Consider the following 23,702-nt stretch of genomic DNA (forward strand, 5'->3'; position numbering starts at 1 on the left):
ACCCACCTCGGCCTCCCAAAGTGCTGGGATTACAGGCATCAGCCACCGCACCTGGCTCTGTGTGCCCTTGTACACATTCACTCATCTGTCTTCATATATATGAATGATCTGTCATCTTTGCAGGTCCTTTCAAACCCTCCAAAATTTAACATACTCATGCACAATAGATTTTCACAAAATGGGCCTTCACCTATGTCTTCACAGAGTTTATTGGTTAAACGTACCCTGCCTATAGGGCCAGCCCAGAGAAACATAAGCGATTTCTATGTATGTCATTTGTATTTCTTGTAGTTTGAAATCACGTGTGTACAACTGCACAGGGATCATCTTATATCACAATTACGGCTAGCTTCCCTACAAGGTGAAAATTAAAAGAATATGGATGCAGGCAATTGAAGCTTATGCACTGGCAAAATGATTCAGGAAGTTGGTTGGACTTGTTTTATACCAAGAGATCACAGGAGAAGAAGGCATTCTCCTTCTCTCAAAAAGACGCTGCTCCAGAGCTTGGAACTAGTTGTGTCTCAGCAGCAACCACAGTGCGAAATGCCCCTTCCTCCATAGTTGCACAATATTTTAGGGCCTGAGAATAGAATTATGACTACCAGTGACTCATAAAAGAGGGTAGATAGGCTCCATCTCTGCAGCCAAGTCTCTTCTTCTCAAAGCCAGTTCTCCAGAAAGGCAGATTAGAGGAGGACATTCACAGATACGTGACAGTTGGCAAACCCTTGGTCTACACAATCAGTGAGTTGAAGGTGACTCAGGTCACCACACAGGCAAAGAGGAAGCTAGATTCAGGCTAGAGGAGCAATGAAGCTGGTGGCCAGATGGGAGCCCCAAAATGATGCTGCATAGTCACTGGGGAGCTATGGCATGGGGTGGCCTGATGATTTTGCTGTGGCTCCACCTGAAGACACAGAGCATGTGGAGGCCATGGCCCTGTCCTAACCTAACCCTTCTATTTTCCCTATGCTTGTGTTCCCAGACTCTGTTGTTACCTCCTGGATCTGGGATTTTTCCACTGTCTTTTGTTGTTGTTTTTTATGTTAAAAAATCTGTTTACTGGCTTATTTATTTTTTAAATGTACCTGTAATATACAAATATGTTCTTCTTATAAAATATTCAAACAATATAGAAATATATAAAATTAAAAGCAAACTTTCCCCTCACCCCCACCAATCCTATTTCCCTTCCCAGAAGGAATTACCATTATTAGTGTAATGGCTATTTTTCTTGTGCTTTCCTTCCAAATTTACATACATTTATATATATGTAATTTTATTTTGTGGGTTTTTTTTTTACATAAATGAAACTATACTTTCTTTTAACTGCTCTAGAACTTCTTTTTTCACTTCCCCCTCTATCTTAGAGAGGCTTCTAAACCGATGCCTGCATGGAGAGCCAGCTCTCCCTCTTTACCTCCTGCATACATTTTCACTGTGTGCATGTCCAAAAGTATATTTCACCATTCCTATGTTGTTGGACAATTAGGTCATCTCCCTGTGTATTTTTTTCTTGCTGAAAATATGGAGTAAAATTATATGACCTGAAGCTTAACTCCTTTCCATATCCCTTTTGCATTGCACACATTAATTCCACTCCATCCATAGCCTCCAAATTGAGCCACACATCCAGGCCCACCTCATCACTCTGTGCTCACTGGCCATTTCCCCTTGGCTGCATTGGAACTGCTGTCTTTTGCCTGAGACGGAAGTGACCCGCTATTAAATAAACAGGCACTTGAAACCCACCCCCTCGTTACATTCTGAAAGCCAGAGGTTGCCACAGGACAGTTACTTAAATCAAGACAATTTCCAGGCAAGAAGAAGATGTAGAACCCTGGCATTATTCCTCTCCCGCGTTTGTTAGTAATAGCTTGATTGAGTATTGAGAGCAAGCTTAAAATGCTGCCATCAGCACCGACTACCCTTTAGATTAGCACACAGCTCCTATTCCCTTGAATGTAGTTAGGCCAGCTTAATGTCAAGGCATAAAAAAGATACTTGTTAAATAATTTCCCAAAGCTCCAACTCAATCTTTAATTTGTTTGTATTTTTTCCTCTTTCCCTTTCCTCTCATTTTTGCTCCTCTCTCTCTCTCTCTCTCTCCCCCTCTGTTTTTTTTTTTTCTTTCCTCTATGCCAAAGGGTACGCCATTAAGTCGGGCTGATTTAAGGGCTGTCAACATCAACCTCTGTGACATGTGCGTTATCCTGTCAGCCAATCAGAATAATATTGATGATACTTCGCTGCAGGACAAGGAATGCATCTTGGCGTCACTCAACATCAAATCTATGCAGTTTGATGACAGCATCGGGGTCTTGCAGGCTAATTCCCAAGGTAAGGACAGCCTGTAATACTTCTTTGCTGTGCCTGCAGGGGACAGGGGCTGGCAAGAGGGATATCCTTCACTCAGTAATTCAAAGAGGCTCACATCAGCCTGCCTGGCAGTGAAACCTGCGGTTGCCATGATGGCTTTCAAAGGGGCATCTGCTGCCTCTTCTTTCCATTCCAGAATGCAGGCTTGAGACCTGGTCACCCACACACAGACTAGGTTGCCTTTCCAGAGGATAAACAAGCCTTTAAATAGGCACCCCCTCAGCTTTCCCAAGGAGTGGCTTCATGACCAGTGTCATCAGCTAGATGTCAGAGCACTGAAAAGAAGCTGGCTGCACAATTCTGACTGTTTCCTTCCAGTATATGTTTTTGCCATTGAGCTGGAATGGGAGTGAAGCTTTGCTATTGTTAGAGCTGCCTCTAGGACTCTGCTGACCGAGGGATGGTAATCTCTGGAGAGTGGCAACTCTATGGACACTAAAAGTCATTTAGCAAATGGTGACACTTGTCAGACCACACATTTTCCTATAGGAGGCAAAGCAGCCTTAAGTGACACACGTCTGCCTTCCTACTCTGCCCCTAGTCTTTCCTGTCATTTGCTTTGGGACCCTGGGCAGGTGGCTACAAGTAAAGATGTCTAGGGGTCTCAGAAAGGCAACACAGCAAAACCTTCATAACAAATGACCTCTGTAATCAGGATCTGGCAGGATAGGATGCAAAGCTTTTTCCTTTGAGTGACACCTCCGTGTAGGCTAGCCATAAATTGGAGGATTGTTGTTACAGATGAGCTACCAGAAGGTGGCATTGGCTGCCTGATGGGGACTGGAATCTCATCAGTCCAGGATGGAAGGGTGTAGGAGCACAGTCCATGAGAGCTATGGCTACTGGGATATGAAGCATCACCTTATTGATAGCTGGGCAAGTGTCTGACCTCTTCCCCATCATGCCAGGCTTTCTAGAAGCTCAGCTGAATCATGCATCCTGGATCTGTGAGCTACATTATTTTTCGTCAACTTGACATCACCACCACTGCCTTCTAACATTTGCTTAGCATTGCAGAAAAGCCAGGAACAATAGTTCCTGGAATCCTCTTCCCTGCATGGCTCTGGGCTAGAGTCAGCTGGTGGGAGATTTGGAAAGTGGAGGAGAAAGATAGGCTTTGATTCTTTGGAGGCAACTGCAGCCAGACCCTGGCAGACCCAGGTTCAAATCATCTATCAGATGAGCTTTCTGGGAGCCCGTGTCTTCACTGCTATGGACTGAGAGAGGGGCTGGGGCTTCTCTGAGGATCTTGAGATTCACAGCAGCTTCTGGTCAAGCTTAAGAGAACTTTCCCCTTTGGTGGTGCATGTGAAATGGCTTCTGTCCTTCTGACATCACCCCCATACAGCCTGAAGCCTAATTTTGACCTCTCCATACCACCATCCTCCCTGCCACACCCAAATCTAAATCTTGGCATCCACCTGCTCAGCTGTGACCGCAGGACAGCACAACATGTGAAGGCCTAGGAGAGGCTCTGAGCTTACTCCCAGCTGCATCCTGAAGTGGTAGAGCCCACCTCCTGTGCAGCCTGCCTGGGTAGCACAGGCGAGAAAGGATGTGAGAAGACAGTAAGCTGACCTTCTAGGAGGTGAAAGAGGCAAGCTGGCATTTGGTTCCTGCCTTTAAGCCCTTGACCTTCAATATGTGTCCTCTCTGCCCTGCCCCAGTATGGGTGTCTGTTGGGGGAGCCTATTAGAGTTACAGAATCTCATGGCCCATCCCAGACCTGCTAGGTCAGAATCTGCATTCCAACAAGATCCCCAGGCAACTCAAATGCGCCCCTTTAAAGCACAGTAAACCTTCACATGAACAGGACATGACCAGCCCTTGGTAGATGCTCCTTCTCTCCTGGGGAGGAGTGAACCATCAAGGGGAAAGGAAAAAAGTGAAAGCAATGATTCTCCCTTTAAGTACAGACAGAAGCCAGCAGGAGGAGGCAGGAAAACACTCCCTTTCCCCAACATGCCTGTTTCCTCCAAACTCAATCATGATTTTCCAGGGCCACAGATTAGAATCTCAGTGTGTAATTTAGTTACATACACGTCTGATATAGGTGTTCCTTCCAGTTCTCTTAAACCTTATCCCAGCCTCTTAGATCCTATATAAAGGCCAAACTGGTAACAATTCTTCCACTCCCCGGCACCCAAAAGCCTTCTTTATTCTTTTATAGCACAGGATAAGCAAGAAAAGTAGGTTTTGACAGGAGATACGGAGGAAAGAGGAAGGGAGCTTATTTTTACTCCAAAGAAAAAAAAGGCACTCTTTCTTTTGTATACACACATGCACACAGTTATGGTCTGAATGTTTTTGTCCCCTCCACCTACTCCCTGCCAAATACATACATTGAAATCCTAACCCTCAAGGCGATGGTATTAGGTGGTGGGGCCTTTGAGAGGTGTTTAGGTCGTGAGGGGGGAGCCCTCATGAATGGGACTGGTGTCCTTATAAAAGAAGCCTGAGGCCGGGCATGGTGGCTCACGCCTTGGGAGGCTAAGGCGGGTGGATCACCTGAGGTCAGGAGTTTGAGACCACTTGGCCAACATGGCGAAACCCCATCTCTACTAAAAATACAAAAAAGTTAGCCAGGCGTGGTGGCAGGTGCCTGTAATCCCAGCTACTTGGGAGGCTGAGGCAGGAGAATCGCTTGAACTCGGGAGGTGGAGGTTACAGTGAGCTGAGATGGCTCACTCATTCCAGCCTGGGCGACAGAGCAAGACTCTGTCTAAAACAAAATAAAATAAAATAAACCAACAAACAAATAAATAAAGCAAAAGAAGCCTGAGAAGGACCCCTCGTCCCTTCTGTCATGTGAGGACACTGCGAGAAAGTCCTCACCAGAGACTGAACATGCCAGCGCCTTGACCTTGAGCTTTCCATTCTCCAGAACTGTGGGAAATCAATGTCTGTTGTCCATCAGCCACCCAGGTTATGGTGTTTGTTACAGCGGCCCAAATGGACTAAGACCACAAAAATGACAGAAGAAGGCAGAGGATGTGTTTCTATGCTCAGCAGTGATTCTCGTAGACCCCTGGTCAGCAGTGGAGAGGAGCATCTGTCTCTCACTAGCCAGCAGTCTGTTCTGCTCTCTAAGAGAGAGTGTCAAAGCTCTAGGCCCACCAAGACTTTATGTCCCATTGTTTTCTTGTCTGTCTGCTCCTCTCTTGTTTTTGAATACTGTTCTCTGGTGATACTCTAACCTTGTAAAGGCAGTGGTCCAGTGGGAGCCATCAACGCAGAGAAATCGCTCCTTCCCTAGTGCTCACCTCTGGCTGCAGACCCAGCACCCCACTCCTTGGACTCCTCCTAGCCTGTGAGCTGACTCTGTGAGCTGAGTTTCCCTGCCTTTCTATATCTGAGACCCTTTTGACTAACTGGAGTGCCCACTGGCCTCAGATACTTTTGTCATCCTTCCTCTGGGCGTTTGGCATGATCAAGCTCCAAGGGAATAGGGATTATGGGGAACAAAAAGGATTTCATGTTACTCTCCTTTTTTTTTTCTTTTCTCTTCCTTCCTTCCTTCCCTCCTTCCTTCCTTCCCTCCTTCCTTCCTTCCCTCCTTCCTTCCTTCCCTCCTTCCTTCCTTCCCTCCTTCCTTCCTTCCCTCCTTCCTTCCTTCCCTCCTTCCTTTCTTTCCTTCCTTCCTTCCTTCCTTCCTTCTTTCTCTCTTTCTTTCTTTCTTTCTCTTTCTTTCTTTCTTTCTTTCCTTTTTTCTCTCTTTCTCTCTTTCTCTCTTTCTCTCTTTCTCTCCTTCTCTCTTTCTCTCTTTCTTTCTTTCTTTCTTTTGAGGTAGACTCTCTCTCTGTTGCCCAGGCTGGAATGCAATGGTGTGATATCAGCTCACTGCAACCTCCACCTCCTGGGTTCAAGTGATTCTCCTGCCTCAGCCTCCCAAGTAGCTGGGATTACAGGTGCGTGCTGCCACACCTGGCTAATTTTTGTATTTTTAGTAGAGACAGAGTTTCACTATGTTGGCCAGGCTGGTCTCAAACTCCTGACCTCAGGTGATCCACTCACCTTGGCCTCCTAAAGTGCTGGGGATTTCATGTTACTCTTATCATTTTGGAAAACAAATCTAACTTCCTCTGAGTGATAACTACACAGATTTCTGGCCACTGACACCTTGCTTTCACTCTTACATATTCTATAGTCCTTTATGAAACCTCATGCTCTGCATTGTCTGAAGAACTGTCTCCATGTCTCTAGAACCTCGCTGGGTAGAAATGTGGACTCAGGACAAATGTCATGCTCTTGGGCCGGAATATGCATGCAACCCTACGGAAAGCTTTCCTAACATGATATAATTTAGCATGAAAAATGTGCCTTCACATTGAGAAAGTAGAGCCTTCATTAGACAGCTGCCACTGCATGTTATTAGGGCTCCTAGACTAACAAAGCCTCTCTTTTCTCTTCTGTTCTCTTTTCACATTCCCTTTTGATGTCACTTTTCTAGCCCACATGGTGTCAGAACTGACCTAGCCTAGGGATTCTGGACCAGACACTTTCTGAAAAGACCCAAGATGTGATGGCTTGTTGTCAAAAACAATTACAGAAAAGGTGGCATATCCCAAGCCAGATGGTATATATGATGTGACAGTCGGGTCTATGAGATGCAGTTTTAATATACAGCACGCAAAACTGCAGTGACAATTATATAAAGCAGATGAAGCTGCTTCTTGCTGGTCAGCAAACATCAGCTCAGAACCACTTTACAGCTCTTTACCAGCAACTAAGTGCCTTTATTTACAGAGTGCCTGTCACTTCCCTTTGGCTGGAGAGCTGGTGTATTATTTAGCACGCATTTATCTGGGGAAAACATTTCAATTTAAATCAGCTGGTACAACAGTGGCTCTTGCCAGACTGTTTCCCTGTGGTTCAAAAAGATGAGAACTGAGTCTGATCTTGGAAGAAAGGGTGAGCAGAGGGAGGCAGGGTCCGCTCTCTGAGCTGCTTCAGTTCATACCTGAAAAGAGGGAGCATGCCATGGCATTTCCCATTCTGCTTTCATATTGTTTTGAAATGATGATCTTGTAGTTGCTTTCTGCTTACCCTTCCACGAAAGGTAACTCCTAAGGAAAGGAAAAAGGAATAAATGGCTGTTCTCCATGCATCAGGCACTCTAAAGGCCCAGAACACAAACGTGACCAAAGGTTGCTTGGATTCAGCCACTCACTATGCTTTCAGGACTCACGTGAGTGAAGGAGGTATCCCCATAAACAATGACAGTCCAAGGAAACAAGGACAAGGCTAGAAATAGAGGAACACAAAGGGATCCTTGGTTTATGTATTTTGAGGAATTGAGAAGGCTTTCAAGAAGAGGTGGCATCGGCCAGGCACGGTGGCTCATGCCTGTAATCCCAGCACTCTGGGAGGCCAAGGCAGGTGGATCACAAGGTCAGGAGATCGAGACTATCCTGGCTAACACGGTGAAACCTCATCTCTACTAAAAATACAAAAAATTAGCCAGGCCTGGTGGCACACCCCTGTAGTCCCAGCTACTTGGGAGGCTAAGGCAGGAGAATCATTTGAACCTGGGAGGCGGAGCATGCAGTGAGCCGAAATCATGCCACTGCACTCCAGCCTGGGTGACAGAGCAAGACTCTGTCTCAAAAAAAAAAAAAAGAAGAGGTGGCATCTGTGGATGACTTGAATGCATGTGGCTATGGAGCACTTGAAATTTAGGAATTAAATTTTTCCTTTTAATTTAATTTCAACAAATATAAAAATTTAAAGTGATCCATAGCCAGTGGCTACCATATTGGATGGTGCAGTCCTAGAGTGTAGACTTGTCTTGCTAAGGGTTTGGATTTGAGGGAGTCATCAAAGATTTATAGGAAAAGGGTAATTAACTCCATGCTTGAAAAAGATAACAGGTGGAGGCAAAGTGAGCTGGCTTGAGACAGAGAGAATGGAAGTGAGGGTGAAGGTCCCTGGGGATGTGTTAGAGGGACAGGGACAAGTACAATTTGGCCCCAATACAGGATACATGTAAGGCAGCAGGGAGAGATGAGACTGAAATGTGGGTTGGGCATTGAGGAATTTCTTTTCTTTCTTGAGTTAGGAAGCTGTAAATAATTTTTTATGTGTTTATGAGTTAGGAAGCTGTAAATAATTCACTAGGCACTGGGGAGCTACAGAAGGTTTCAAAGCAAGAGAGTGGTGGGATTGGACCTGAGCTTTAGGGAGATGGATCTGGCAGCCCTGTGAAGCATTGTTTGGAGTGGAAAGGAAGAAGATGCAAGGACTCTGGTTAGGAACTGTGGCTATCCAGATGGAAGCCTGAAACCTTGGACTGGAAAAAGAATGGGATGTTCTAGAAGGAGTCACTGTAGATACAAAACAGTCTGCATAGACGTGTGTTTCCTTCTGGGGGTCAGAGGATGGCAGAGTGGGGGGACAGGCTGCAGGAGAAAGCAATGTTGGGAGGATTGGGTTTTAGTCATGGTTTATTTCCACGGGAACTTAGTGGAAAATCCAGATGGTCATGAAAAGCTGAAGGGTGGAAATGAAGTACTTAATCCAGGAAAAGTTTGCTTCTAGCGATCTGGCCCATTGCTCATGATCTAGGAGCAAAGGAGAGCCTCAGAGAGAGGGAGGGAGGCAAGAGAATTGCAGGACAGAAGTATAAGGACCATCTTAGAAAGAGAGGGTAGAGGAAAACTTTGGTAGAAGCTGGAGAACCAAAAGCTGAGCCTGTCCTGAATGTCCCAGGGGAGGGAGAAGCCAAGATCTCAAACCCAAGACATAAGTCCACTGCCTTTTTTCCATATTCTGTGCCTCTTTATAGACACTCAGACACACAGACACACAGACACACACACACACACACACACACACACAGATTTCCTCCCGCCCTCCCTGACCTGAAGCTATAGTTACACTAAATGAACATCCACATATAAGCGGACACTCGCCTTTCTCCACATTTCAACAAAGGTTAAGAGCCTCAAGTAGGGAATGACATTTTTCTTTGGAAGTATGGCAGCAGTCCTTGGAGAGATAGCATTAATTGGGGGCATAGGGTACACCTTCCCTATCCTAAAGTCTGAGATGTCTTTTACTGTTCCAAAGAAGAAAATGTGATTTCTCTTTTATCTTTGTGTGAGACAATGTGGATTAGGATCTCTAAATTACTGGATAACAAAAAGCAGAAATAAAAGGGCCTTCCTAAAGTGGAACTCTGGGATCAAATCCACAGGATAGAATGCATTGAGGACCTCTGCATGTTAATTTTCAAATGATCAGTAAAGACAGGCTAGATAAATCTTGGTGATAAAAGCATCATTTCTTTTGAGCAGTGATTGTTTCATCTTTGTTGGGATAGGAGGGAATGTGTCAAGAGCTATGAAGATTTGAAGGAGAAATTTGACAAACAACAAAAAAATGTTGTAAAGAGGACAGCCAGAATGGGGCAGTGCCTGGACAACATGTCACTTGCCAAGTGGTTAAGAGAACAAAGCCAGCAGGCTTAAAGGGCCATTTAATCTTCTGCTCCATTGGACAAAAACCAGGGCCAATGGTTAATAATTAAGGAGAACAGGATTTTAGCCCAACATAAGGAAGATATTTCCAGAACAGCATGGACCGCCTACAAATGCAGCGAGCCTCCTATCCCTGACTCTCTCTTTGCCAAAGGAGAGTTACTGACGCGCTCTTTGTGATGGGAGGGAGATTGGTAGAGAGATGAGTTCTGTGGTCCTTTATAACTAAGGATATCCAGCATGTTCTTGATTTTTATTACATAGGGATCTGTGTTTTATATGATTTGCATTGTAACTCCAGAGGGAGAGCTATGGTGTTTGTCAGGATTGGGGTCATGAGTCTTTTAGTGGAAGCGTTCATGTCCTTCCTGAATGGCACTGTCTTTGTGTTTAAAGATGGGGAGCAGACGGCATTGGGGTGAGCAGCTGCACATTTGGCTTTTCCATTAATTGGACAGACCACCCCATCTTCAACTTTCACGCCACCCTTCCACACCTGCCTTTTTCCCAGAGCTCTGCCTTCTCCCGCTTCTACAAGCCTGGCTTTCCTGACCCCCAGGCTACTCACTGTTTCTTGCAGACACACCTATACATGTATCCTCACACACATTCCCCCTCCTTGAAATCAGAGAAGCATTTTTTCAGCTGCTCCCGTATAACATTTCATTACCACAATATTCTCTCTCAATTCTGAAATGGTGATGGGGGAGAAGCCATTTCTCTTTATACCCACTGAACGAACAAAGCTCAGTGCTAAAATATTTTTCTTCCATTGTAACTGAAACTGCTGTTGGCTTCCGTCCCAAAAACCAGAAAGACAATTATACTTAACTGTTTAGAGATTTATAAATACCACACTGGAGTAGCCTCTAGGTAGTAACTTTAGATACCCACCCCAATAATTTTCTTTTATTGGTTTGTGATTTAGATCTTATTTTGAGTCCTCTATAATAAGAGTAGTACATTTCATTAAAAGAGCTTACTAAACAATAAAGAAAATCTGGCTTAGGGCTCTGAGCAGGTCTCAAGTACAGGAAGGGGCCTGCCCTGTTACATTTCTTCCGTGGACATCACAAGATGAATCTCATCACAAGAATCTCAGGTGCAGATGTATTTCAGCAAAGCAGCAATTGCAGCTGTTTTCTAAATGACTTCAACTTAGGAGAATTTTTCTTATATAGCATATTTCATCACATGAGAGATCCTCTTTAACCCTGCCATTTACTATTCTGGTAATGTATTCCTAGCAAGAGAAACAAGGAAAACAACAGCAGCAGCTATAATAAGAGACTGAGAAACTTGGACTACTTTTTGAACTCATGGAGGGTTTTATGCCCTCCATACATGAAAGACTTTCTTGGAGAGTGGATGTGCAGAAGAAAAAGTAAAAACAGACAGAATCATCTTTTCCTTCCAAATGCATGCAGAGCAGATTCACATCCCCACTCAGGCTGTGCCCAGCTTGGGACAACTGTCGTGAAGGGAAATCTTAGCTTCAGAGACAGAAAGCAGATGTGGGGTGGTCTTGGGTTTGGACTGAACTTATGGTTTTAGCATCTGGCTCTCACGTGCCAGTTTACTCCTCAAAATTTGTGTGCCCAGTTAATGCCTCTTTTAAAAAAATGTAATTTTTTTTTCGGGTGAGCCATACACCAGGCACGTTCCTATGTAATATCTTATTTAATCTCTCTGACAACCTGCTGAGGGAGAGTTACCACCTTCATTTTACAGATGAGAAAACAGAGACTCAGGGGAATTAGGCACCTTTCCCATAGCCTTATAGCTAGTCAAGGGCACGTGGAGTTGATCTCCAAACATCTGATTTCAAAGTCTATGCTTTTCTCAGCACATCCGCCTGTCTCATAAAAGGCAAGTGTTATCCTGATGAGAATGGGCCTGAAGCTGTACATGTACTTTCAAGGGTCATGGGGGCACCCTCAGGACAAACATTCAAGGGGATGCAAGTGCTCAAGGTGTGCCAGCCTCACTTCTAAACTGATCCTTTTACCCAAGGGGCTGAAGTTTGTTTTCAACGGTTCTTGTCTCCATGAATCCCCATTTTTTGAGCCCCTTGACCCTAGCTGTTCCAACGAGAGATACTAGGATTCTGTTGGCTTCAGTCTTTCTTGCCACTACCACTGGACAAATGAGTAAATCTGGGGGCAATGGGAAGCACTGTGCTTAGCCTGTCTCTGTGAACTGTATGACTGTTGGAGTCTTTCTTTTCTGTTTTTCTTGTGAATATAGATGGGACTTTGGAGCTGTAAGGAAGAGGGTGGAATATTTGAGACCTAGCTGTTACTTTCTTTGTGAAGCCACTTAAATAACACTTTCAGGTTTTATTTACTCCTTCCATGCTCACGTGGAAGTTTCCATGACAAGCAGCAGATGAGAATGAAGAGACCACTGTAGCGCCCAAAGCCTAGGCTCAGAAAATGGTCTAGAGAAATTGTCTTACAGGGGGGAAACCACAGCTGTAGAATCAGAGAAAAGTAAAGGAAGTCTTGTAATCCCATGGACCCTCTAAGATACCTCATGAAATTCTGGATAAGGATAGGTCAACTACCCTATCCTGAGTGTCAGTTTGGTTTGCATCCTATGCCTGAGGTTAGTGCCCGTGTTCTCTCCATAGTCTATGCTGTCATAGAAGTAATGAGATCTACAGGCAAAAGGGACAGAAACATAAAATAAGTTGTATGGAACAACTTTGACACACATACTTAACAATACAGGGCTTGGAACATTCCAGTGTATTCCTTGTTCAGAGTGTGAGCCATTTCATTAGATACACCTGCTGTGAAGATAGCACACATGCCTCAAGCTGGCAGATAAATCTAGCCAGCTATTCAGTGCATTTTTGTCTTCACCTATTCTCTATAGGCAAAAACTCATGTGCAGTCTTAAAAACTTTACTTCTTTTCTTAAAAGCAACAAGAGCGAAATTCCATCTCAAGAAAAAAATAAAGAAATAAATGGCCCCGAGGCCAGATGCAGTGGCTCATGCCTGTAATCCCAGCACATTGGGAGGCCGAAGCAGGTGGATCAGCTGAGGTTGGGAGTTCGAGACCAGCCAGGCTAACATGGTGAAACCCCATCTCTATTAAAGTACAAAAATAAGCCTGGTGTGGTGGCTCACATCTGTAGACCCAGCTACTCCAGAAGCTGAGGCAGAAGAATCACATGAACCTAGGAGGTAGAGGTTGCAGTGAGCCGAGATTGCGCCGCTGCCCTCCAGCCTGGGTGACAGACTGAGACTCCATCTCAAAAACAAAACCAAACCGAAAACAAACAAGCAAAAAAAAAAAAAAAAAAAAAAAAAAAAAGAAAAGAAAAGAAAAAACAGTGGCACTGCAAAGAAGCCAACTGATTTATAAATGACTTTAGTTCTGGATTTATTGAACATTTAAGGATATGGCTAGTCCTTAAATGCTTCAATTATACTTCATGGAATGGTCTGGAGGAAAATTATTTCCTGAATTCTAGAAAAGCAGGATAGTCCTTGAGCATATTGTTACAGATCTCCAGGAGAGATGTTCTACCAGATGTTTTCAGTGTCCCATGCATGCTGCCACGCAATGTGTTATGAGAAGGCAGAGGTGGCTTTGGGCTGTGGTAGTCGGGAAAGACTCCAGAGTAAAGGGACTGGAATTTGAAAATAAGTGTGATTAACATAAATAAAGGTGCCAATAGGCATGTGGAAAGGGCTGAAGCTGAGTAATAGAAGGCACAGAAACAGGAAAGGCCAAGTGTATTTCACAGAGGGTCACCTGGCTATTTGTGTACTAATGGTATAACCAAGGTACTTAAAGGGCTCACTGTGTCAAAGGAAAAGATTGTAGGTGGGCACACTGTTAACCTGAGTAGATCCCCCAAACAAGAGCCTGTTCTATTGTTTTGCTGACCTCTTCATGCTCGCCAACTGCCAGAAATCTTTTTAAATGCTTAGCACAGCACCTCACACCTAGTAGACTCTTAGTAGAGGTTTGTGGAGGGGATGAATACATGAATAAATGATTTAATCCTGCTATCTGTTGTTTGCAGCCTGTTCTCTCTTAATGTGCCCTCAAATGAGATAAAGCAGCCAAATACCTTTATTAAAAACTTACACTTTCCCTCCAGGCTTTAGTCTCCCTTCATTTGACAACTGGGCACTGGACAAGGGTTACAGAGATCAAAGATGTTGCACTTTTGTGGAGGAGCCTTTATCAGATGGCCAGGTTGTCTCTAATATAAACTGTCCTATTCCCTTAACCTTTACTGATAGCTCCTGGCCCTCAACCTTTGACTGGCCTCGCTGAATGTACTATTACACAGTACCAACCCAGGGCCCAAGGCTGTAGGATTGAGACCTCCAAAGTTCAACAAAGGGCAGAAAATATCTCTGCTTTCTGCTCCAGGGAGCTGTGAATGCTTCCTGAGAGCGTCCCTGGCCATGTAGAAATGAACATTCCTCTCAGCGGTAGACTGGAGCAGGAGGAACTTGGAAGATGGGTTTTGTTGCTCTAATTCATGATGGCGAATCACAAACATGGCTGTCAGAGTAACGATGCAGTCGTGGAAGGTTAAGGAACAGGTTTTAAATCCTGGTTCTGTCCATCATGTGCAATTTGACATAATAAAGATTCCAGATTTCATTTCCTTATCTATATCTCTATATATTAAATGACCCCACCCCAAAACACCGAGGGATCAGTGTATGAATACAAAGACATAATGGCTGTAGAAAAGTTATTAAACATCAAAGGCTGTAGAAATAGCACTTTGCAGTCAAGTTCAGTCATGGCACACATGGGGTCTGGAATGACAGCTTGGGTTTGAATCCCAGATCTGCCACTTACTAGGCCTGGGAAAATTACTCAACCTCTTTTTATCTCAATTTTCTCACTAAGAATACTAAATGCACCTGGCTTATCAAATGACTATGAGAATTCAGTGAGATACAGGACTTTCTATTGTCCATACAGTACTTTTAAGTAAGCCAGAAAAAGTCACTCTTTTCTCAAGACACCTTATTTTCATCTGCTGAAAAAAATGGTGATAATCTACTAATATGTTTGAACAATACACTTTTCTGTCATCTGCTAGGAAGAAATATTGTCATAAATATGCAAATATACAATGCCCATTGATATGAGTGGTACCCACTTAGATTAGCTACTGTGTAGTGCCAAACCTTCACAACCATACATGGCAACCCTGAGTGAACGTCTGTTAAAGCACTTCCTACCTAGGATGGGAGAAATCAAACAATGTTAGCTATTTTTGTTATTATTATTACAATTTTACTATTTTATTTCATCCCCTCCTACTCCCAGATTAACAAATCATAAGTTAGGGTTATCCATTTGTACCTAGCAGCCAGAATTACTGTTGATCTGTTTGTCTGTAAATATGCATAGAAAATAGATGATGATAGAAACCAATACACCTTTGGAAGGTGAGCAGCCCAGGTGAGGTAGACTAACAAAAGCCTACAGAGGAATTGAGGAAGAACTAGGGCAGATGAACAGCGAGCATGGGGCTCTTCCCCTCCATAGACAGGCTAGCATGGCACCATGCAACGCAGCTGCTCTCTGAAGCAGAGGTTGGGACAGCTGGCTGACAGAAAACCTCATACACTTCCAAACTCTGGGGTTTGGTTGTGGTAGGAGACCTGATGTTGGTGAAGTGACACCCTTCCAGAGCAGGACCCATGCTACTCTACCTAGTCAACAGATGGCACTTGGCCTTCCTCCTTTGCCTCTTTTTTTTTTTTTTCTTAAAACAGTAATTGTGGGTCTCAGCCAGAATACCTATAGCATATTAGTTCTCAACTGGGAAAGGGGTCTTGTACTCCTTTAAATAGCTAATAATGAATCTTCTCTGTGACCCTCCTCCTACCTCCTCATAGACACATAAATATTTATATACAAATTTAAGAGTTTTGTCTACCCTAATGATTTTCTTCCCCTCCAGGTTTATTGAGATACAACTGACAAATAAAAGTTGTATATATTCAAGGTTTACAACATGATGATTTGATATACATATACATTGTGAAATGATTACCGAAATCAAGTTAATAAACACATCCATCATCTCCCATAGTTACTATTGTGTGTGTGTGTGTGTGTGCCCGGGTGTGTGTCGTGAGGACACTTAAGATCTATTCTTTTTGCAAAATTCAAGTGTACTACACAGCACTATCAACTATAGTCACCATACTTTACATTACAGCCCCAGAATTTATTCATCTTAAAATGGCAAGTTTGTATCCTTTGACCAACATCTCCCCATTCCCCTGACCCTCACCACAGTCCCTGGCCACCACTGTTCTACTTTCTGCTTCTATGAGTTCAACTTTTTAGATTCCATGTATAAGTGAGATCATACAGTATTTGTCCTTCTATAACTGGCTTATTTCACTTAGCATGATATTCTCCAGTTCATCTATATTGTTGAATGACAGAATATCTTTCTTTTTTATGGCTGAATAATATTCCATTATATATATGTGCAGGTACATACACAACACAGACCATATTTTATCTACTCATCTGTCAATGGACACCAGTGGTTTCTATATCTTGGCTATTGTGAATAGTGCTCCAATAAACATGGAGGTGCAGATGTCTCTTTGAGATACTGATTTCATTTCTGTTGGATATATACCCAGAAGTGGGATTGCTAAATCATGTGGTGGTTCTATTTTTAATTTTTTATAGAAACTTCATACTGTCTTCTATAGGGCTGTACCAATTTACATTCCCACCAGCAGTGTACAAGGGTTCACTTTTCTCTCCACCCTCACCAACACTTGTTATCACTTGTCTTTTCAATAATAGCAATCTTAACAGGTATGAGGTGATATTGTGATTTGCATTTTTCTGATGATTAGTGATATTGAGCACCTTTTCATATCTACTTGTTGGCCATTTGTATATCTTCTTTATAAAGATGTCTATTAGGTTCTTTTGCCCATTTCTTAATCAAGTTATTTATTTTCTTGCTATTGAGTATATGAGTTCTTTATATAGGTGGGATATTAACCCTTTATTGGCTAGGTGGTTTTAAAATATTTTCTCCTGTTCAGTAGGTTGGCTTCTCACTTTGTTGATGGTTTTCCTCATTGTGCAGATTTTTAGTTTGATGTAGTCCCACTTTTTTATTTTTGCTTTTGTTGCCTGTGCTTTTGGTGTCATCCAAGAAATCATTGCCCAGACCAATGTCAAAGAGCTTTTCCCCTATTTTTTCTCCTAGGAGTTTTACGGTTTCAGATTTTACATTCAAGTCTTTAATCCATTTGATTTTTGTATATGCTGTAAGAGAAGTGTTCAGATTTATTCTTTTGCATGTAAATATTGTTTTCTGAACATTATTCATTGAATAGACTGTCCTTTACCTATTGTGTGTTCTTGACATCCTTGTCAAAGATTAGTTGACCATAAATGGGTGGATTTATTTCTGAACTAGCCCACTGTTTTTCAACTTAGCTGCACATTGCACTCACCTGGGGAACTTTTAACATTCTTGAAATGCTCAGGCCATACTCCAGAGCAATTAAATTAGACACTGGTGCAGGCATGCATTAGTGATCCAACATGCAGCCCAAGTTGAGAAACACCGGCCTAGCCCCTTACTTACTCAAGGAAACCATCTCTGATCCTTGTATCAGGGCAGCTGATTTACTAAAGCTTACATTTCCATAGAAATTTATCTTAGAAATTTATTTATAGAATAAATCATTCTCCTAGGCATGATTGCTAGGAGATTTGGAAAGCGTTTAAAGGACATTGTGAAAATGCAAGATATATGAGAAATTCACAAACTTCCACATGATTCCCAGCAGGGAGCTAGTGGGATCTGGGAAAATAAACCAGGGGGTGTCCATTTGAGAGGTCAAGGCAGGTGGGCACAAACAATTCTTTGAATACCTAATCGGCATAGGAAATGGAAGAATTTTGAAAATCAATCAGGCCATGGGCCTAAAGGCAAGCAAGGCAGGTAAATAATAGGAACATCCGGGTTGAGGTTTCACACTTAATCTATAAAACTACTTTTAATAGGCCCCTAGGTGATTATAAATTCGTGGTAGCTTTCTCTTTATTGGGATTATGTGGGTCTATTCCATATTTCCAAAGGAAGCCCTTCCTATTATGCAGGTGTGTCTCCTTATTTATTTATTTGCATTTAAGATATTGAAACTTTTTAAAAAAAAACTTATTTCTGTGAGCATTAAGTATATACCATTGCAAGGAAGCAAGTGTCTCTGTCTTATGAAATATTAAATCAAAATGCTTCCTGTTCCCACATGTCCCAGAGATAAATACAGCAGTACTTTGAAGCCCCTCTTGGAGCTGTTTTGCCTGCAAATTTATTGTTTTGTCTCCATTTTCAGAAAGCCCTGTTTTCTATGAAGTATAGCACTCTAGGTAGTTTTTAAGGAGCAAACTCCTCTGGAGTTGCCTGTGTCGGCAACAACTCTTATGTAGATGGCACACGAGGGATGGCGTGTTGATCGGCTCCTTTAAGATGACAAATGGGCAGAGAGTGTTATTGTCTTTGATTGCATGCCTTACATCATCTGTATGTAGGAATAAGAGGGCCATACTTTATCTTTAGCCATTTTATAAATATTTAAGTCCTTATAGTTGCCTAAAGATATTAAAGCATATTTTATAGTAGTCGGAATATAAATATTATATATAGCACAAGATACCAAAGTAGTTTAATGAATTCATAATTTTCTGCTCACATTTATTGGAATGTGTTTTATGTTCCAAAAGTTCCATTTAAAGAGTAAGATACCATTCTACTTCCTGACAACACACCAAGCATTGGCCAGTATTGGGGGTGGGGTCTGAGTTCCAATATGGGGAAGATTCTATTAGGAAGCAGGGAGGCAGGAAGTCTCTTCCCTGGAATATATTTCTTCTCTCTTTAGGTCTAAATATGTGTGTGTGTGTGTGTGTGTGTGCATGTGTGTGTGTGTATTTTTCTGAATAAATAATTCTGGTGCTTATTTAAGTCCTATAGCATTTCAAAAAGAAAACTTTTATAGCCCCTTCTATTTCAAGGAGATTAATTCAAATAACATAAGTAAGAGCAATAAAGATGAAGTTTGCAATTTTCACGTCCTCCCATCTCCAACTCCCTTTTGTAAACAGGGATGCAGATTCTATTTGCCAGTATACAATGGTGTTCCAGGGTCTTAATGTGGATAGTGACTTCCCAATGCATTTTGAATATTTCTCCTGAAATTAAAGAGTTCCAAGTTGTGTTTTCCTTTTCCTAAATGCAAAAAGATGACAGGGAGCATATTACTGCACCTCTTTTCAATTTTCCAGCGAAATATAAAGGGTTTCTTCTTTAATATTTCACAAAGTTCCCCCAGTTCCCAGTGGGAGTCTATGCTGGGTAATGTTTGCTAATTACCAACAACAAAACTAGACATACAACATTGGTAAATTACCTGACCCTTTCCTTTTTAATGAGACAACAAGGACTTCGCGAAGTGATGTTGTTTCACTGGTTAATGGTGTCAGCAATGTTGTAATTGTGGGTTGAGACACATTAGCTGAACAACCACATGTAGAAAGGGCTTTCTCTCGACAAGCTGTTTGGAGACTAGAACCATATTATCATTAAGCCTATGTCATTTGCATGCTGCTAATCACTTACTTTATTATCCTGCGTATCCATTGTCTTTCTTTAATTGCTCTTTAAATTAAAATTAAAAATAGTTTTAAAGCCCACAATGCCTGAGATAGCATCTTGATTATGAAGATAACTTCAAGAAAATGGAACAACTGGTTATATATTGTCTGGATTATGAGAGACCCATCGTTATGTACTGCGCCTGCAGGACTCAGGGGCCTAATTGTGGTGGTTTCTCTTCCGTTAGCCCATAGTGTTTGTTTAATAAATGGTTATTTATGGCCTTCTCAGCCATTAGAGCAACTTTGGAGAAAGTACATCCTTCTCCTTGGTTTGAGAAGTGAAGTTTCATCCTCTGGGCAAAGGTATAAAACTGAATCAAAAAAATCTGGATCTACAGTAGAGCTTGTGAAGGAGTCAGTAAGGAGATCCTCTGGATTCCCTTTGCTAGCTTATTTTGTTGGAGATCACTTTTAAAATTTGGGGTCATGAAAGAGACATAAATCTCAAAGCTGAGAGGGCCTTAGAGTCATTCCTATTTTACAGATGAAGACACCAAGGGCCACAGCCATTGCCACAACTGTGATCGCATAGCAGCAAATGAATGATTTGACTGTTAGCAAATGGAAAGGAAGCAGGGCTCCTGGAGGGAGGATCATGCCTTAGGGGCTACTCCTGAGAGAGGATATGATGATGTTATGCCTGGAGTTGTGATGTGCAAGCTACACAGTTGTTGTGGTTTAATGTATTTGGTGTGCATCTCTTGTATGAAATGTCGATATGTTTGTTGATACAGACAATGTGATAGGATTCTGGAAGAGGGCTCCTGTGTTCCACTTCCTTAAAATAACAACCCCATGAATGACTCCACAGACATTCCTGAATGTTGAGTAGCTGAACACAGAATTATCATGGTTTCAATATTATGTATGATGCACGATAATCTAAAGGGATTTGGGACATTGCTACTACCTCATTTTACGGATGGCAGAACTGAGTTTGGATAAGACATTGAATCCTTCCACATTCTCACAGAGAGGTAGGAGTTGACCTGGGACTAAAACCCATGTGTTTTGTTTTCTCTGTCAGCTTACAACCCTGTTGTTGATAAATAATAGTAAGTTAGTACTGATGAAGTACATGCTTTGTGCCAGGTGCTGTTGTAAGCAGTTTCCCTGTATTATTATTATTAACTCATTCAATCTTCATGACATCTTCTTCTTCCATTTTGCAGATGAGGAAACTGAGACACAAAATTTAAATAAATTGCCCCAGATCACAAGTTAGAAACAGAAAGAGGCAGGACCCAAACTCATTCAGTCTAGCCACAGTGTTCAAGTTCTAGACCACAAATGGTAAGGCTTATTTCAGGTAGTGGTCGAAAGTTATTGACCATGCCGTACAGAGAGATGCTCAGGGTCAATCCAGCATCAAACCCTCATCTAGTGAAGATTCGTGTGTGTATGTATGTGGGAATGCCTGACCCCAAGATCCAAGATCCCAGTTTCCTATTCATCTGCCAGCATAAACATATATACAGGAAACACTTCAACACTTAAGAAAAAAAAATTCTTTTAAAGAACCATCAAATGTTTGGAACCTTGGCGCTATCTTGGGCCAGGCGTCTTGTCTCTAGAACTATTCAGAGACAGCTGGCTGAAAGTTGTTGTTGATGTGATTCTGCTTTCTTGAATTTCATGGCAAGGCCTTGGATCACTTGGCAAACCCATCTTTTACAGCTACTTAATTTTCTGTGTGCTTAAGATATGGATGTTATACTTTGCTTGCGATTTTGGAGTTCTGGTTTCTGCTGTGCTGGCCATCGGTTCATACTAAACCAAACAACTGGGGCCCATTTGGCATTTGGTGTTTTAAATGTAAAAGGACATTTGAACTACATGACAAATGCTGAAAAACAAAGCCCATAGCACCAAGAACATAAAGAAACTGTTTATAACGAAAAGGTGGTTACATTTTCAGTCAATCTATCACTTTAATGAGCTCTTCACATTTCTTTGATTAATGCTTGCAAAAGAGGAGAAAAAAATTGATGTAATGGAAACAAAATGGTATATAGTCTTGGCAGCGTGAGGGGGGATGTCTGTGTGTTTTATTAGTATCCCCTTGATATCATTGTCTTGTAATGTATATATCTGCCTTTTCCCCGGCATAGTAAGCCTCTAGTTTACTGGAAATGTGATCCATCATGAAAGAGGAGATCCCATGTTAGTGGCAAAACAGCCTTTGTCCTCTTGTGGTGGCAGCAAAGAGGGAGGGTCCCAGAATAGGAATTAAGAATAAATAAAAACAATAAAGAAAGGCTAGCATAAGCTGTGCCATATTGAAATTGGGGAGTCCAATGGGTATATGGAGATAAAACAGAGAGAATTAAAGATGCTTAACAACATTTAGACATTAATATGTAGTAATTTGTATATAGTTAGTAATAATTCATACATTTTAAAATAACGAATAAAGGGGATGGACAAAAAGGCAGAGGAAAACATCTTCGAAAAGTAACTAAATGTGAGAAGTTATTCAAGGCAGACTTCCTGGAAGAGGTAAAGAAACGACAGGAGCTGGGTTGGGAGGGAAGAGAGGGAACAGCGTTCCTGAAGTGGGTAAGGCTGGTGGGAGCAGGGATGGGCATCAGCAGGTGCCACTTTCCCTCTGTGTTGGAAACCAGCTCTGACTGCTCCTCCGTTCCCCTGTGTGCATAGGGCATTGTGGGTTTCTTGGGTTCTTCACTGCCCATGTGTGCTTTATGTAAATGGCCTCTGCTCTGAGACTGAGTAGCTCTTACAAGATGGTGGGAGGCTGAAATAACAGAGAACTAGGAAGCCTGAAAGCTCTCTCTGGGCCTTGTTCTTTTAAAGCCCCTTTGCTTTGTAACCTTGGCCTGATCACTTCCATCTCAGAACTTCAGTCTCCTTAACTGCCAAATCAAGTGGATGTTCAAAGACCTGTCAGACCCTTACAGATGAACAAGCTGTGTCCATCCATCATGTTCATCAGCTGTTCTCAACCCATAGAGATCACGTGAGGTTTCGAGATTTCAGGGTCTTTAACATCAATTTATAATTTAAAAAATTTTTTTTCATTACATAAATAAAATGTGTTTATTTTAGAAAATTTAGCAATTATAGAAACCAAAAAGAAAATGCACCTTCCCTGTAATTTTACTGCTCAGACATAAGAAAGTTGACATATTAGTCTTATTTCCATAGATATAAATTCTTTTACCCTCAAAAAATGGATCGTACATGTTAGTATGTTGCCTGTGGTTTTTCACAAAAATTTTATCATGACCATTTTTCTGTCGTGAAATGTTTTTCTGCATTATTTTTAGTGGATGCATACTTAACCAATTTCCCTAAAATTGGACATTCATGTTGTTTTCAATGGAATATTGTTACTTAATACCTATGAATGAAGACCCTGGCATCCAAATTTTTAATATAAGGAAATTATGGCTGTACACATATTTTTAGAAGTACAATTGCTTAGGCCAAAGTGGAGGTAAAATTATAAGTAATTTGATCCATACTGACCAAGCAAGTATGTCTCATTTTATTTTATTTTTTGAGACAGGGTCTCACCCTTTCGCCCAGGCTGGAGTACAATGGCACAATCGTGGCTCACTGCAACCTCTGCCTCCCTGGCTCAAGAAATCCTCCCATGTCAGCCTCCCAAGTAGCTTGGAATACAGGCACACTCTACCACGCCCAGCTAATTTTTGTATTTTTTTTTTTTTTTTTTTAGTAGAGACGAGGTTTCACCATGTTGCTCAGGCTTGTCTTGAACTCCTGAGCTCAAGCAATCCACTCACGTTGGCCCCCAAAGTGCTGAGATTACAGGCATGAGCCACTGCATCTGGCCTTATTTTTAAATTGTAAGATGAATTAGGATAAGGTAAAACTGAGAAGTTGAGATGTTGTGGAAAAAGCAATGATACCATGAGCTCTTGGGTAAACGGAGACATTAGATCAGGTGAATATTAGGTTTGTCTCCAAATCTGTAGTTTTAGGTGTGTTTGAGTTGTTACTAGCTTTGTCTTTTTCTTCCTTCCTCCCCTTAACCAACCCTTCTGAGAAACATCTTACACAGTAAGCTCTTTAAGCTAATTCTGTTTTTTTGTTTTGTTTTGTTTTTGAGACAGAGTCTCGCTGTGTTGCCCAGGCTGGAGTGCAGTGGCGCAATCTCGGG

General features: G+C 42.1%; 1 protein-coding gene across 10 annotated transcripts in view; it reads left to right on the forward strand.

Annotated features, from left to right (window-relative positions):
* KCNMA1 (potassium calcium-activated channel subfamily M alpha 1) overlaps positions 1-23,702 on the forward strand; it is an 838,033-nt gene that overhangs the window by 763,864 nt on the left and 50,467 nt on the right. For all 10 annotated transcript variants that reach the window (XM_063727600.1, XM_054522412.2, XM_054522407.2 and 7 more), the window contains one exon: positions 2,151-2,343. In XM_063727600.1, coding sequence (XP_063583670.1) covers positions 2,151-2,343 — 193 coding nt within the window. The remainder of the gene's footprint in view (positions 1-2,150; positions 2,344-23,702) is intronic.

This window comes from Pongo abelii, chromosome 8, assembly GCF_028885655.2.
Source record: "Pongo abelii isolate AG06213 chromosome 8, NHGRI_mPonAbe1-v2.0_pri, whole genome shotgun sequence".
Classification (NCBI taxonomy): domain Eukaryota; kingdom Metazoa; phylum Chordata; class Mammalia; order Primates; family Hominidae; genus Pongo; species Pongo abelii.